This window comes from Budorcas taxicolor, chromosome 22, assembly GCF_023091745.1.
Source record: "Budorcas taxicolor isolate Tak-1 chromosome 22, Takin1.1, whole genome shotgun sequence".
Classification (NCBI taxonomy): domain Eukaryota; kingdom Metazoa; phylum Chordata; class Mammalia; order Artiodactyla; family Bovidae; genus Budorcas; species Budorcas taxicolor.
Window position 1 is genome coordinate 20,370,904 of NC_068931.1, and position 16,019 is coordinate 20,386,922.

The 16,019-nt window shown below is 57.5% G+C and overlaps 1 protein-coding gene across 1 annotated transcript in view; it reads left to right on the forward strand.

Annotated features, from left to right (window-relative positions):
• The window catches only part of CELF4 (CUGBP Elav-like family member 4), a 312,716-nt gene that overhangs the window by 236,361 nt on the left and 60,336 nt on the right, over positions 1–16,019 (forward strand). Inside the window, exon 3 of the mRNA XM_052660301.1 lies at positions 2,809–2,887. Coding sequence (XP_052516261.1) covers positions 2,809–2,887 — 79 coding nt within the window. The remainder of the gene's footprint in view (positions 1–2,808; positions 2,888–16,019) is intronic.

The window sequence follows — 16,019 nt, forward strand, 5'->3', positions numbered from 1 at the left end:
ACACCTCTGCCTGCCTCTGCTCACCCCCAGTCCTCACTGGAGAAGCCTGAATCACCCCACCGCCCTCCCCACCTGCTCCCTGCTCTTCTGCTTTGAATTTTCCCAGACCTTCCCCAAGCCTGTTAGGCCTGGTTTCCAGCATCTTTGAACACGCAGGCCAGTGTCCAGAGTCCTGGGTTCATCTTGATCACCATTGACCACCTGTGTGACCTCAGGCGAGTTTCTTAACCTCTCCAAAACTCCGTTTCCTTGGCTAAAGTTTCCCTATTTGCATACACCCTAGGGGAAGTGATGTTAGTCTGACAATATAATTTTGGAGCAGCTGTTTGTGTTCCTGTAAGTGTAACAGGGCAGTAGCCCCCGTGCAATTCAATGCCCAAACTTGACTGTACCGTCTAAATGGAAAAGGGAGAACTCCTGCAGGGCCTTTCCCCCTGGAGTACCAGAAAGACTTCAGGGTCAAGGGCAAGAAGCTGGTGGGGCTGTGAGAGAGATGCTTTCAGGCCAAAGGAACACACAGTGGAAAAAAAGAGCTGGGCCATGAGGAATGGAATGATACAAGAGATGGCGGGAGCCGGATTTGTGGGGCTAGGCTGAGGAAGCTGTAGTCAATATGATGGCCCACTTGCCCCTTGCCAGAAGGACATCCTCCCTTCGTCCTCTCCTTCCAGAGCAACAGTGCAGTGTATGCTCACCCAGGCGTGTCCAGTTCTTTGTGACCTGTGGACTGTAGCCTTCCAGGCTCCTCTGTCCATGGGATTTTCCAAGCAAGAATACTGGAGTGGGTTGCCTTTCCTACTCCAGGGAATATTCTCAACCCAGGGATCAAACCCATGTCTCTTGCATCTCCTGCATTGGGAAGTGGATTCTTTACCACTGCAGCACCTGGGAAGCCCCCCTTCCAGAGCAGCTTGGGGTCAAATGAGATGAAATATACCAAGACCAACTCACCCTCGTCGTGTTAGCTCCATGCCTACCAACGCTGGCTGCATCCCAGACCTCCCACTCCTGGGGCTTAGCTTTTCATTGGAAAAAGACAGCATAATACCTTCCTCAGAGAATTATAAAAATTACATAAGCAAGAAAGCCATAGAAATTCACCCAGGAGAGTACAATGGCCAGAACTGGGTCCAGGTCAGCCGTGGGGCCTTTCTGGAGTAAGAGACCATTACAGCTCTGGGGGGTGTGAAGCGGGGGAAGGGGTGTTCCAGAAGCGGAGAGAGCCTCGGAAAGGGCTGGGTGTGGAGCCTCCGAAGGCATAGAATGGAAGAAGGCATAGAATGGAACCCGGGGGGAGAGCCCTTCTCCCACAGTCAGATTCCTGCTTGGCCTCCTGGATCCTTTTCTCAAGGACTGGAAAGGAGGTGGTTTATGGAGGAGCCAGGGCCCCTGAAAGGAAGCTGGAAATCTCCTTATGGCCCTCTTTCTTCTCCCTGTGACTGAAGGTCCCTGTACCACACACTTAACTCTGCTGGCAGAGCTTGCATACCCAGCACCTTCCTTTCCCTCAGCTCCACAGGGGGCACCAAGTGGGGACATCTGAGCAAACAGTGGCACCCAGCCCTCTCAGTGCACCGGCTTCCCAGCATCCTCTCTTGCCGCCTGGCAACCTGGCTTCCTGGTCCTCTACTCTGTGCCCTGTCTCCCGCCTATGTCCTTCCTCGAGCGACTCTGCCCTTCCCCAGCTTCCTCTTCACCTTGCTGAGTCATGGGCCCCCACGCTCCCCCACCCAGTCGTCTTGACGCAGCCAAAACTTGCTGAGAATCCTAGACCAGGAGGAAGCTTGCCACGGGCTAGTCCAGCCTCCTCCGGACACGAGGGGAAGTGGCAATGAAAAGTCACCTGGTACAGAACAAAAGGCCCTCAGATAGCCCTGGCAGACCCGGGTTCCCAGGCACATCCTGGCACGTGGCGCCCCGCCTCAGCTTCTGCATCTATCAAATGGGGCGTTTAGTACCTAACTGCCTATCGGGGTGCGTTTGGGAGAGAAATGTAGGTAGAATGAGGGATCAGGGAGGTACGTGACACGCAGAAGCACGGGCAGAGACACAAAGTTCTATTCCATTTGCGCGATTCCTCCCGTTTTTATTATCTGAAATATCTTGGGACCTCAGGGCCTCCTAGCCCATCCTATGCCTCCGGCAGCAGGATTAAAAACAGGCTGCGGAGCCTTGGATCCTTGGAGTTGCGAGCCCCCTAGTGGCCTGAACAAGGCATTGCATGGATCCTCCCGGGAGGCCGGCAGCTGGAAGATGGGGAGGCAGGCGGTTCTCTGGTGTCCTCCTGGCACCCGGACGTCACAGGAGACGAGTAGCTGCCCATCCCGCACATACCGCCCCCACCCCACCGAGGGGACAGCCTGGCTGCAGTCTGGAGCCCCAACCCTGAGCTCTGCTCCAACTGGGAGCTGCGAGGCCCGGAGCCTCGGGCACCCCTGGGACCAACCGCCGGCGTCTGGGGGATGGCACAGGGGTGGGGTGCCACTCGCTGCTGGGCCCCAAGCTAGGAAGGAGTCAGTTGCGGCCAGAGACCAGCTCGGCAAAGCCAGCTGTGTCCTGGGTGGACCGACATCGCAGTTAGCAAGAGCCGCTCACGGCTGGCAACACCGCAGGGTCTTCAGTGCTGAGACACCCTCCTGAAATCAGGGGGGGTCCTAGGGGCCGCGCTGGGGAGGGGAGGGGGCGGGGCTTTAGTGGGGACCCTCACGCGCGGGTGCCGGGGGCGTGGGTGGCCGCGCCCCTCGAGCACTCGCGCACCTCGGGCAGGCGCGCCTGCTCTAACGCTGCCCGCCCTGTGCTCTGTTACAGATGAACCGGCCGATCCAGGTGAAGCCGGCGGACAGCGAGAGCCGAGGAGGTAGTAGCTGCCTGCGCCAGCCCCCTTCACGTGAGGGCCCACTTGTCTCTGCCCCTCCCTTCTCTCCGGCCCGTCTTCTCCCCTCCTGCCTCCCGCTTCACCCGAGGGCCCACTGGTCTCAGCCCTTCCTTGCCTCCATTCCCGCCCCCATCCCCACCACGGGAGGGGGTTGCAGCGACTCCCTGCCGCCGCCTCCAGCCGCCTGGGGACCTCGTGGCTGGGGCTTGGGACGGGGCTTTGGAGCCCTGGGTGGCTGGTGTGGGGGCCGACTGAAGAGGAGGAGAATGGATTGGGGTCTGCATTTTGCTGGGGTTCCTTCCTCTCTGTGAGTCAAAGGGCCGGATGTCCTGGGTGCTCCACTGCCCCCTTTAAGACAACCAGAAGGGCAGGCCCGCCTCCGTGTCAGGAAGGAAAACCCCACTGTGATGGGACGGGACTGGCTGAAAGGGCACCAGGATGAGAGGGAGGAAATGTGCTCCAATCCTTCCCCGGCCATCCCAGGTGATGCCAGTGGTAAAGAGCCTGCCAGCCAGTGTGGGAGATGGAAGAGATGCAGGTTCGATCCCTGGGTGGGCAAGACTCCCTGGAGGAGGGCACGGCAACCCGCTCTGATATTCTTGCCTGGAGAATCCCATGGACAGAGGAGCCTGGTGGGCTACAGTCCATAGGGTCGCAAAGAGTTGGACACGACTGAAGTGACTTAGCACACATCTGTGGTGGGAAGCTCAGGCCAGATTGGGCAAGTCTGAGGAGGGCTGCCCTTGGGGTGTGGGGCCGCTCCGGCCAAGATGCTGGACCTAGATACAGGCAGACAGACCGATGTCTGGAAGGGGCCAGAGCAGAAGGACACACACAGCCTCACCCACAGACGCAGGCCCCAGCTCCCCAAGGGGACGCTCTGTCCTCTCCACCAGCGTGGCCTCACCCCCACTGTACACAGAGGGTGGACCAGGCCAGGCTCCAGCTTCCTCTGTCAAGCACCCACCATCCCGGGTTCTGACCGGGCACTGTGCCCACTCCATGCCTACGCCAGCACCCTCTGCCCCTGGGCCCTCCCTGACTGGGCCTGGACAGTCATTCTCAGCTCAGCTGAGCACTGAGCAACTTCTCTCTCCTTCCCCCGCCCTGCCCCCAAATTTTCCAGGAAATTAAGAGCCCGAAGTCAAATAGACAAAAGCTACTTGCAAGATTCAGAGTCGAGCTCCGTGTCCTGTAGTGTGGCCACAGGTCACCTGCCCACCTCGGGGGATGTCTAGGGTCCCTCCAGCACAGGTCGCTGCCCTCAGGGGGCCCAGCAGGGCTCCCACCTGGGTACAAGGCTTCTGTGGCCCTCCGGACGCAGGCCTCAACTCACGCCCAACAGGCCAACCGGTGTCCTGGTGCCACCCAAAGGAGCCCCATGCCCCAGGGCACAGGCCCGTGTCCCTGTGGCCCCCTGAGACTGTCCCGTCCTGGGGAGCCCCATCGTGGAGGTGGAGACAGGTCAGCTGGAGAGCAGAAACGGTGCAGATGTGAAGGGCTTGCGTTGCAGAGACCAACTGATTCACTCTGGCTCCTGCCCCCTCCTGGCAGCCCAGTTATTCGCCTTTCTCTGCACACAGAGGCTCCTCAAACACCCAGGGCCAGGCCTCCAGCAATGCCCTTGCCGTGCGGCGGGGTCTCACAGAGGCAGCGAAGACCCCGGCCCTTTGGGGGAGAGCCATCAAGTAAGGGAGAGAGCTCAGACGGCACCCACACCCCCAGAGGAGGGGTCCCCAAGGTGGGGGCAGCCAGAGGCCTCAGAGGAGGTGGCACCTGAGTTGATTGAAGGAAGGTACATTCCACACCTGGGGAGGTGGAGTGGCCGGAAGAAGGCTCAGTGTGGGGAGGGCCTTCCACCACCACCACCAGCTCAGAGCCCCGCGGGTTTACACCAGGCTCACAGCCCGTGCTGCGAGGCCCGCGTGCTGAGCTCCAACACAAACCATTTCTCCCTCACTTGCCTTGGAGGCAGCCACCCTCCGACTCCAAGTTGCTAACCTCATCTCCTTTCTCCCATATATCTCCCGCGTTAACACTTGCCCCAAACCAGATTAATCAGCTTTTTTATCCTTCCTGCGGCAGCAAGGGGGTGGGGGTGGGGGCAGGGGAAAGAGCGCCAAACCTAAACATCTATCTATTAATTGCATATTCAATATTAGACAGTGAGATGATCCTGAGTCAGCATCATCACCAAGCTCTTTGGAAAAAAAAGGAAGTTTAAAATAATTTAATATCCATTAAATACTTCTTCTGTGGAGGGAGGGGAATGGGGGAGAGGTGGGCATTAACAAAGATGAAAGAAATGGGAATCGGAGACAGAGACGGAGGCAGGGGTAAGGGGGGAGGGGAGGAGAAATCCAACAGGAAAGGAAGAGCCCAGAAAGGAGAAGAGGAAGGGGCAGAAGGGGGAGAGAGGCCTGGGCGAAAGCAGGAAGGAGGGAAGAAGCCCGGGAGACAGGGAGACTTGGGGGCACAGGTGTGGGGGCGAGAGGAAGGGGTCCTGCAGGGAGAGGTGGGTTTACCCCACCCTGGCTCTCCGCATTCTGGGTTCCACAGGCTAGGTGCTTGGCTGGGGCTCCCCAGGAAGAGTACAGGATGGCAGTTCTTGTTCTGGTCCTGGGTTCTAGCCCCACCTTTGTGCAAAATGAGCTCTGGCCTGGACACCACTTCTCTGGGCCTCCATGTCTTCACCCAAGGACAAGAGAGCTCACTTCCCAGGGAAGCTGGTGTTTACAGAGCACCCACTGAGGGCTGGCATTTATTTCATTTTATTTATTTTTCTTCGGGGGGCACCATGCGGCTTGTGGGATCTTAGTTCCCTGGCCAGGGATTGAACCCACACCCTTGGCAGTGAGAGCAGAGAGTCTTAACCACTGGACTGCCAGGGAACTCCCAAAGGCTGGGATTTTAAACACACACATTTAACCCATACAACAACTTTGGGAGGTGGAAGTTTGGCCCCGCTTAAAGGTACAAACGAAGGCCCAGAGAGGCCATGTAACTTGCTTCAGATCACACAGCTATGTGGTTTCCGAGCCAAAATTCAAAGCCCTGCCTGTCAGTCACCAGCACCCAGATGCTCTGCGGTCCTCAGACTCCTAGGATAGTCTTTTGGACTCTGGGGACAATAGGATGGTGCCACAGCCATTTGTCGTACCTCTGGGTTCATTCTCAAGGTAAATAAGGGGCAAGGAGCAGGGTCCCAGGTGAGGGAGGCAGGTCCCAGCTGGACAAGGAGCTTCTAGACCTACCCATAAGACACGGGAGACCAGGACTGCAGGGGTCAGAGAAGAGAGAGCTCATTGAGCAGCAAGCAGGGAGGGCTTCCCAGCGGTGAAAACTGGACCAAGAGATGTAGACGCGGCAGGAGACAGGGAGGGCACGAAGTGAAAATGGAGCCCCGAGCTCAGGGCCAAGGGGGTGCGTGTCTCGGTCAGAAGCAGGAGCCACTGACCCTGTGTGGGGACCCGGCAGAGAGAGGGCATCAGAGCTCAAATACCCCTGGGCAGGAGAAGAGGAGACAGCCCCAATACCACCAAGAGCCAGCATTCCCGCTGTGAAAGAAAACCAAAGGAGAAGGAGCCACCCCGACTGCAAGGAAGATCCTGTTAACCCCACAGAGCTTCCTGGAGCAAAGTGTGTTCAGCTCAGATTCACCCCCAGCCCCACGGAAGCAAGCCCTTTCATTCACCAGGGGAGTGAGCCAGGCTGGGGACAGCGAAACACATGGTGGGCCCCCCCCACCGCCCCCCTACTCCCTACCCCCCCTACCCACACCCCCCCACACCCCCGCCAGGACCTGCCCTGACATCTCAGAGGGCAGGATGCTTCCTTGCGCATGCCTGGTGATGTCCCGTGTCTCCCAGCAGACCGATGTACTCGCCCTGAGAGCTGCTTCACAGTCAGCGTCTCCGCGGCTTCAGGGGCCCTCCGGCCTCTCCGCGTCACTGTTTTGCGGGTGATGCCCGCAGGGTGCTGCCCACAGCGCTGACCCCTCCCATCCATCCTGCTTTCAGTCCAGGGTGGGCCTTATGGCCAAGGACAGGACAGGGCCCCCGCCCCCCCCCCCCCCCCCCCCCCCGCCCCAAGCCAGGCCCCTGTGGACAGGCTATGGGGGCTCTTTTCAGAAAAGAAGGCTCTAGGCAGCCTGGCCTCAGGCAGCAAAACTGCTTGGGGACTCCCTGGACTGAACTGGAGAAGGCTGGGGCTGGGGTCCACCCCTCCCCCCCCCCCACCACAAAGGGCTCTCAAGAGTCAGCAGGCAAGTAGGACCCCTCGACGAGGGAAGGAGTGGCTGAGACCTGAGCCAGCAGAGTAGACATTGGCCTGACCCCACCCCACCCCGTCACTCCTAGCCACACCCCAGCAGATGTGAGCTGTCCTCTAGGAACCTCACCCCTGCCATGCTTGGCTCCATCACCAGAAACCACCCCCACCTCTTCCCCTAACTGGCTACATGTCAGGAGGTTCAGCTAACGGGAGCCTCATCCAGGCTGTGTATGGAGAAGCCCCTAGCGGGGTGCACTCACACACCTTCCCCCCATCCTGCAGCACACCCACACCAACAAAGGGACCCCCACACACCCAGCTCCACACCTGCTCCCAGTGAGGCGGGAACTGAGCGTCCCCCACCCCATCCCGGGATCGAGTGACTGGGGGCGGGGCCCAGACGGGCTCGTCATCAGTTTTAGCTCATCAACATGAAATGACAGGAAGAAAAAAAAATTAAAGAAACAGCGAGATGTCAGGCTGAAGAGCTGGAGAAGTTAGAAACCAAGAGGGCTTGGGAGGGAGGCCTGGGGAAGAGGTGACTCGGGGACCCAGCGGGCTGCCCCCTCAGAGCAAGCAGAGAGGCACCAAGGGGCCCTTGTGGAGGGGGGACGGAAGCAACGGTGAGAGCCGCCTTGAGGGATGGCCGCCACGCTCTCACCCGTCCAGGACCTAAACTGGAAACCACAGGGGCACATCCAGCCTCCAGTGTGAGGCCCGAGCTGGGGGCGTGGTCATGCCCCTGTGGGGACCGCCAGGGGGCTCCCCCAGCCCCTCCCTGGTCCATCGGGCGTGTTTTCCGGAGGGGCCCTTCATCAGCTTAGACTGATCCCGAGAGGGGAGGCTGGATGGGGGCCTGCGATCACGGAAGGGAGGGTACCGGCGACGCAGCAGGAGGGCTGAGCTCCTGTGTCTCCTGCCATCTTCAGGGCCTGGGGGAGGCTCCGGAGAGGAAAAAGGAAGTGGTCCTGCACCCCAGCCATGAACCCCCCACATAGGGAAACCTGGAGCCTGGGAGCCCACGTCTGGTCTCTCCACCAGCCCGGTTGGGGGCAAGTGTGACAGCCCGTCCGTGAGACGTTCATTTCCACTCCGTGCAGAGCAGGTGCAGGCCAGTCGCTTAGCCACGCGACTGGTTGAGCTTCTCGCTGCTCCCTGTCCGTTTACCAGCATCTTCAGGGCCCCTCACCACGGCCAGCGCTTGCATGGCAGCGGAGTCCCGCTGGGCCAGCTAATGAGGTTGGACCTGATGCGTGGATGTGGCTCCGAGACCCTCCCCGAGGCCACACTCCCTGCCACAAAACCGGGGCTGACTCGGTCCTCCACCATCTGTAGCCCCATCAGTTCCTGCCGCTTTTAAAATTCTATTAAGTTCCTCATTTCTCCTCGGAGCATTCTTTTATTTCTAAACAGACCCAGACCACGTGCAATTGGGAGGCCCTGGAGGGCCCACTGGGGGACCAGCTGAGGGGTGCGGGTCTCACCTTCAGGTCCTGGCACCCGAGAGAGCCAGAGCCACCTGCTGACCCCCTGACGCTGGGCTTCTCACCTCCAGACTTTGACTTTTCTAGCTATTCAGTCCCATACGCTAGTTAGGCGGTTTCGCAAGTGGCGGGTGAAATGGCCCCGCTTTCAGAAAGTTCAATATACAGAAGTTTCCATTTTCCAGTCTCGAGAGGCAACAAATGACTCCCTCGACCAAAGCCTCCAGGGAGACAGAGGCCCCTCGGGGTTCTGCCATGCTCCAGGCGGGAGGGGGTCCACGAAACATGAGACCAGAGGGCCAGGGTCCACAGCATTTTGAGGATTCATCAGAATGATGCCAAAACGGTAGGAAACAAGGTTTTGAAAAATGGCGTTACTCTAGACAACCTGACCCAAGGTGCAGCTTCCGGGGCGGTGGGGGCAGTGGGGGAGGTGTCAGGAAAGGCTTGGAGGCAGGTGTGAACCCTTGCAGAAGGTCCTGGGTGAGGTTCCCCTGTGGGTGGGGGTGGGCTGAGCAGAGACCCCAACCCCAAGAACCGCCTCATTTCTGCCACAGCCAAGCTACTGTCTGGAAGTTGAGTCCCACAGCTAGGGCACCACCCACCCTGTGCCCAGTCTCTCCCCTTTGGGGCGTCAGGAGTGTCCGTCCAGGTTCAGCACCTCCTGACCTCTACTCTGGGGCTCCTGGCTGGTACCCCGCCAGAGAGATCTCAAAATGAGTGGAGCCCACCTCACCTCCACCAGAGGATGCGTCACTGAGCTGAGCAGGGGTCCGGTGACTGAGGCCCCAGGCAGCCACCTAAAGGAGAGGGGTCTACAGCTCAGAGCAGAAGACACCTCCCCCCCCACCCCACCACCTTTCTGTGGCCCCACAGAAGTCCCTGGGAGCAGGCAGGGTGTGTGTTCTGCTGAAGGCTGCTGGCCGTGTGTGTGATGGGGGTGCACCGGGGTGCCTTTCCTTACCACAGCCCCCAGACCCTGCAGACCCCCACATCTTTAGCTCCTCAGTCATTAGGTTCAACATCATGCTCCCTTCTCACAGCTGTGTCTGCCTCCAAGGGCCTGGAGCGAGGGGTCAAGGTGAACCTTTGGTTGGGAGATAGCTAACTGCCCGGGGCAGCCAGGCCTGGACTAGCGCCTGGTGCCCTGGAGGGGCCTCAGGGGCCATTGTGTCCAGCCGCATCCCCTTTGGTCCCCCAGCACCCCAGTCCACTTCTCACACTGCCCTCCCGCTTTTAAAAACCACGCAGAAGGAAAGCAACTCCTGGCCTCTCTCAGCCTCCTTCAGAGCTTGGAAATCCTGTTTTGTCAGCCTGTCCTGCCCTATTCCCTCTGGAATCTCTCGAGCTGTAGATTGTAATGTTTTCCCTTGAGCACCAGCCCGAGTTGATATCCCAGCAGATCTCTCGTGTACTCGCGTCCCTGATTTATTTTGGACTGATGTTTAAAGAAAAGGCATTACAATGTTCAGCTCAGGAAATTCGTGTCAGATCTAAGACAGCACGTCCCCACTTCCCAGACAGTGGTGGTGCTCAAGGAGCAGCCTGGGGCAGGGGCCCTATGCCTTTGGGGAGGACTGAAGATCAGACATCTCATCACCAGGCCAAGTAGCCCACCCAGGGCTTGGCTTCTTTGGTGGACAGGAAGTTTTACCACACATCTGACCGTAATCTTGCCTACTTTTGTTTAGGAATTTCCAAGCTGTTTAGTCGCTCAGTAGTGTCTGACTCTTCGTGACCCCATGAACTGCAGCACACCAGGCTTCCCTGTCCTTCACCAACTCCTGGGGATTGCTCAAATTCATGTCCATCGAGTCGGTGATGCCATCCGACAAACATCTCGTCCTCTGTCTTCCCCTTCTTCTCCTGCCCTCAGTCTTTGCTGGTGTAAGGTTCCTCTGTTCTGGGGTTTTATTCTCCATAACCCTTGCTCCTTCTGACTTAAAAGGATCTTTGCCTGCTTTCTCTCCCAGGCTGCTTTTAAAAAGAAAATTTTAAACTCCAGAAAGGTCCTCTTGTTTACACAACAGAACCCAACAGCAGCTGCATGAAGACAGGTCTTTGTGGCTGGAGAAGGAAGAGGGGCTGTTGGGAAAAAGCGTCCCTAGAGAGGGCCCCCGTGGGGCAGACGCACATTATAAATACCTCGGTAACTCCTGCCATAGGTGCGAAATTATAATTAACTGCAAACCTGCTGAGCTTAAATGGACTTTAGGTTTGCAGCTGGGGGAAGGGGTGTTGATTGATCTGCATTTTGTTGTTAAAGTTCTTTTAATCCATTCGGCAAGTTAAGTGGAGACTCGTGGCTCCTCACCAAATTCCCTCTGGCCCCCGGCTAATTTAGCAAAGGACTGTTTCAGGGGAAATGGGATATTAATCATTGCAAATGGGCTCCTGGATGATATTTAAAAGCTGCCTCGTGTGTGCCCAGGCTGAAGGGACCAACAACAGGAACAGGGATGACAGAGCGAGGGCACCACGGACCCTGTCTCCCGCGCTGTCCCACGGGGTGCTTTTGCAGGCACTGTGTGCACGATGTAGAAGGTGGATGCACACTGCCCCAGGAGGCAGGCAGGATATGAGAGAGGATGTCATCGGCAGTCCTCAGCGCAGCCTCCAGTGAACCCCGATGCAGGCAAGACCCATCCAGTGCCCTCCTGGCCCCCGACACACCCCACTCGAAACAGCCTGATAGCAGCAACGTGGCAGCGATGAGGCTGTGCAGGGGGAGGTGGGGGGTGAGAGGCAGGGAGAGACATTGAGGACCAGAGAGATGAGAAAGGGTAACCCCTGCTTGACCTTCACAGGGAGAGGACTTGAACGAGGAAAGGCAGAGTTTCCCAGGTGGGAAGATAGCCCGAGCCAAGGACAGCTTGGAGGATCCCAAGAGGCGGGAATGAGGGAGGGCAGGAATGAGGGAGGGCAGGATATGGGAGCAGTGATTTCCAGAAGGTGCTCTAAACTGACACATTTAGGTGAAGGGAAGCCATCTAAGGCTTTGGGGCAGAGGGTGACAGTGTGTGTGTGTGTGTGTATATATATATATACATGTGTATATATATATATACATATATATATATATATGTCATGCTTTCCAAACAGTAGGTTAGGAAGACTCAGCCAGATGTGGGGAGGGAGCCAGAGCAGAGAGCCGGGCAGAGATGGTGCTGGTCATCCCACAACAATCTCTCACCAGCTCCTATTGCAAAGGGGATGGTGACACTCCCTCGGAGCTGCCATAGGTGGAACGCAGTTGGTTAGCTGTGGAATATTCCCTGATGACAGCTGCTGTGGTTATTCTATTCTTACAGTCAAGTCCTCCGGCGGTGGGAGGTGATGGAGGTGAGGACCGTTGACAAGGTGTGATCAACAAAGTGCCAACAGAAATCATACTTCCCAGGGCCAGAGCTGTACTGTGCGTGTGAATGTACCAAAACAGAGTGAGCCAAGGAAGGCTTCCTGGAGGAGGTGATAATTGGCATGACAGGTTTACCAAGAGGTAGCACCTGGACTGTGCCACAGTCAAAAACATGAAAACAGGCAAACGAGGCAAATACGTGGCATCTTAGATCTTTTAAAAAATAAAGTAGAGTTGGTTTGGATGGAGAGGAGGGTTCACTCCCTGCAGTAAGAAGACCAGATGTGGTGCACTGTGGGTCTCCCTGCTCCTCGTATTCCAGGGCACAGAAGTCCTGGGTGTGGCGCATGGGCAGTCTGAATCTGGGGCCAACCTGTCTCTTCTCACCCTTCAGTCCCAGCTCACCAGGCCCATCTCAGGGCTTGTTTCTCTACCATAAGCCGCTGCCCAGTTTTCCTGATCAGATGTGCCTGTCTGCTGTTAGAGAGGCTTGCTCCTTCCCCACCCAGTTCAGGACGATACACAGGGGATCTAGGCAATGCCTGCAGCAGCTGCTGCTAAAGCCATGCCAGGACACTGGAAGGAAGATTGAGAGCCAGTAGGGACCTCAGGTCTCCCATTAGGCCACCCAGAGCCTCCAGTAAGAGCACACCAGTCTTGGCCCTGCAGGGTGGGCCAAGCAGCACCCCTGTTCTCTTAGAAAGGAGAGGTGACTTGCCCAAGATCACACAGTCAGTAATCAGTCTTCACACTCAGCCCTTCAGCCAGGACCTTGCTGCCTTCTCTCAGGCCTGGCTGTGGTGCCAAGACCCAGAGAACATTCTCCCAGCATCCATGCCCCCTCTCAGAGGCACAAAGGATGCAGTTGGACCACAGCCTTCAGGATGAGCTTTCCAGCTCCTCACTCCCCTCCCTGATGCCCTTTGGGAATGGGCGTGGGTGTAGGGGAATTTGGGGAGGGTCCGAAGCTGAACTTTCCAAGGTGCAAAGGTAGCAACAAGATGAGCCTGTCTGTGGTCCTTCTTAGCACCGAGGGTTAGCTGGGGGGTGGGCAAGTGGAGACACTCCACGTCTGCTGGCAGAGAAGAGCCAGCCTGGGCACTCAGGGTCTTGTCTGCCGGGCCTGGAGAGGAGGAAGGCTTGGCAGAGGCTGGAGGGCAGCAGGGACAAGCCAGCATAGATTTTCTTTTCGATCACATCGGAGACAAGCCCATGATGCTGACTCACGGATGTCTTGTCCCAGATGCCACATCCAAACTGGGTAACAGGCCCAGGTGACTTAGGAGGCTTAAGGTTTGGACATGAATGCCTGACTGCAAGTGACTCAGAAATGCAGAGAGATGATCCCCGCCCCTGGAGAGCTGACCAGGAAAGACAAATGTGTAGGGGATTCCAGAATTTTTTAATCCAGATTCTTTAAGTCTTTCCTGAGCTTTGGGTCCTAGAGAAGCTCAATCTGGTGAGGAGATCACCTTAGATGTCAAGGGCACCAGAAGAATCGTGGAGACAGCAGGCACCATGGCTGGCAGAGGGGAGAGCTGTACAGGGGGAAGCAGTCAGGGAAGGTTTCCTGGAGGAGGCTCCCTACTGGAGGGAATTCAGGCTGAGAAACCAGTGACACCAGGACGCAGGCCCTGTGGCATAAACCCTGTCCAGGAAAAATGAGGAAACCGCGTGACTCAAGGAGAGGGCTCCAGGGAATGCCCCACTAAAGAGCCGGGGGTCTTCTGGAAGATGAAGGGAACTGGTCATTGGTGAAAGCTGGATATGGGAAGGCTGGTCACCTGCAGCGGGGCCAGACAAGGTGTGAAGGAGATTCGGGAGAGGCTCTTCCGATCTCCAGCTGTGAGGGGAGAGGGCAGGGGGCATGAGAATTAAACTCTTAAGTTCAAGAGCCCTTTTGTCACCATGAAATACAAGCCCCAAAGCCACCCCGGCCCTGCCCAGTACCTGCTGCATTCAGACCTCCAGGTACATGCCCACCTTCAGGCACGTGGCCACCCTCGGACAGCCTACTCTGACCCTTCCAGATGCCCAGCTCTGCATGGGCCCTCGTCAGGGCCCATGCTGCGGGAATGCTGTCTCCAGCAGTTCCTCTCTGGTCTTTCCAGCTCAGAACGCATCTCCCACTCTCTGTCTGAGCCATGAAGTCAGGCAGTGGGTGTTAGTGTCTCATCAGAGCAAGTCTGCCGGCCCGGCCTCACAGGCCAGACTCCCATTCGGCTCTCTAAACAGGAACTTTCTCTACCTCTCAGCTCTCTGCTGGTCGAAAAAGCAGCCCTCTCTTTCATCTCCCCACCCCAGGCCCTCCAAAGCCTGGCCCTCAGGCAGGGGGCAGCCGTGGGCAGCGGGGTGGATGCCGCTGACATTGGCATTCTCCTTGCAGTGCGTCTTAATAATTTAATGGCTATTAGGAGGGCCGCGGTGGTAGAGGGGGAGGGGGCGCAGGGGGAAGATTTATAGAGAGAATTCACTCCAGGTTGGGGTTTTGTCTTCCTCTGTTTTGCTGGCATTTATCATGCATGTTTTAATTTGGATCGGAGAGTTGCTACCATCTGGCCATTATCGCAAAGAAATATTCATTTTCACTGAGTGACACGGGCTCCATTCATCACAGAGCACGCTGATTGCCCCGCGAGTATGGGGCTGCGCTTTCTCCTTCGCTTGAAATGAACCCTGAGCTGTTAGCAGGTCCAGTTTTCAGGGAACAGAGACACAGGGCCCACGGCTACCCGTGAGCTCCCGGCCAGGTGGGCAGGGGCCACTTTGGGAGATGGCCAGGGTTGGGGTGGAGAGGAGCAAGCCCCCTCCTGCCATCACAGTCTTGCCTCCCCTCATCTCCCCTGGGGTGTTGGGGGGAAGGGCTCTGGGTGGCCCCCCGCACTCCCCCCCAGGCTCCTGACAGCCAATCCCCCACCCAGCCTGCTGTCCGGGGCAGCCCCAAGCCCAGACCAGAAATGGCTGGGGAAGGCCCCCTGCTTGGGCACCAGCATCTGCTAAATGCAGGGACGCTGTCCTGCCAAGGACATCTCTCCCTCACTCACATTGCTCTAGTGGTGTCATTTCAGGTCAGGGCTGTGTGAGGGACAGAAGGGCCTCTTCGCTTTCTTCTCATCACGCTGTAGTGGTACCATCGGGGTGGGGCCTGTGGGAAGAGACGTGTCTGCCTCCAATTGGGACATTTCTGGAGCGTCACCCTCGTCTCCACACACCGTTCACCACACCATCAGGGGCCACTGGAGGCCTCTCGTCAGCAAGGGGAACCCAAGCACAACGCTGGACACCCAAGGGGGGCGTTCCAGAGCATCTTGATCGGGCTGAGCTCCACTTTATCCCACTCTGTAAGCAGACCTCCAGATCTGCCAGCAGAGAAAAATCTCTTTTCATCCATTTTAAATAGTGAGTTCAGAGCACCTAGACCTTGCCTGGCCCACCTTCTGTGTTCCCTGCCGATGGGTCTTCAGACTCTTCACCTCACCCCCCACCCCCAGCATCCAACACTCTGGGAGAAGAGCCAATGAGAGGCAGAAATGGCTTCATGGGGAAGGCGTGTGCTTTGCCAGAAAGGCAAAATTAGGCAGGAGCGTTTTCATCTACCAGAGTTCTACACCCCTGGGGCCACCAACTTTCCTGGTCTGTGTCCTGGAAACTGCGGCCAGACCCTGAGCCTGAGGCCCTGACCACCTACTAGGATCCAGGTACTAGTATCCACCTACCAAGACCCAGGGGAGAGTGCTGAAGGAAGCCCAAGGGGAGGACTGTGCGAGCTTCGCTGCCCCTTTCCCATCAGAGTAGAAAGGCCCGGAAGTCCTACCCCTACAGTAACCCCCACACAGCTCTGTTCTGTAAGCTCTGATTGAGCATCCATTGTATGCCTTCCACACCCCAGACAGATGAGCCCCACCAACGCAATTCTTGGCTGAAAGTGAGACTCGCTCGGTCGTGTCCAACTCCTTGTGGCTCCATAGACTATACAGTCCATGGAATTCTCCAGGCCAGAATACTGGAGTGGGTAGCCTTTCCCTTCTCC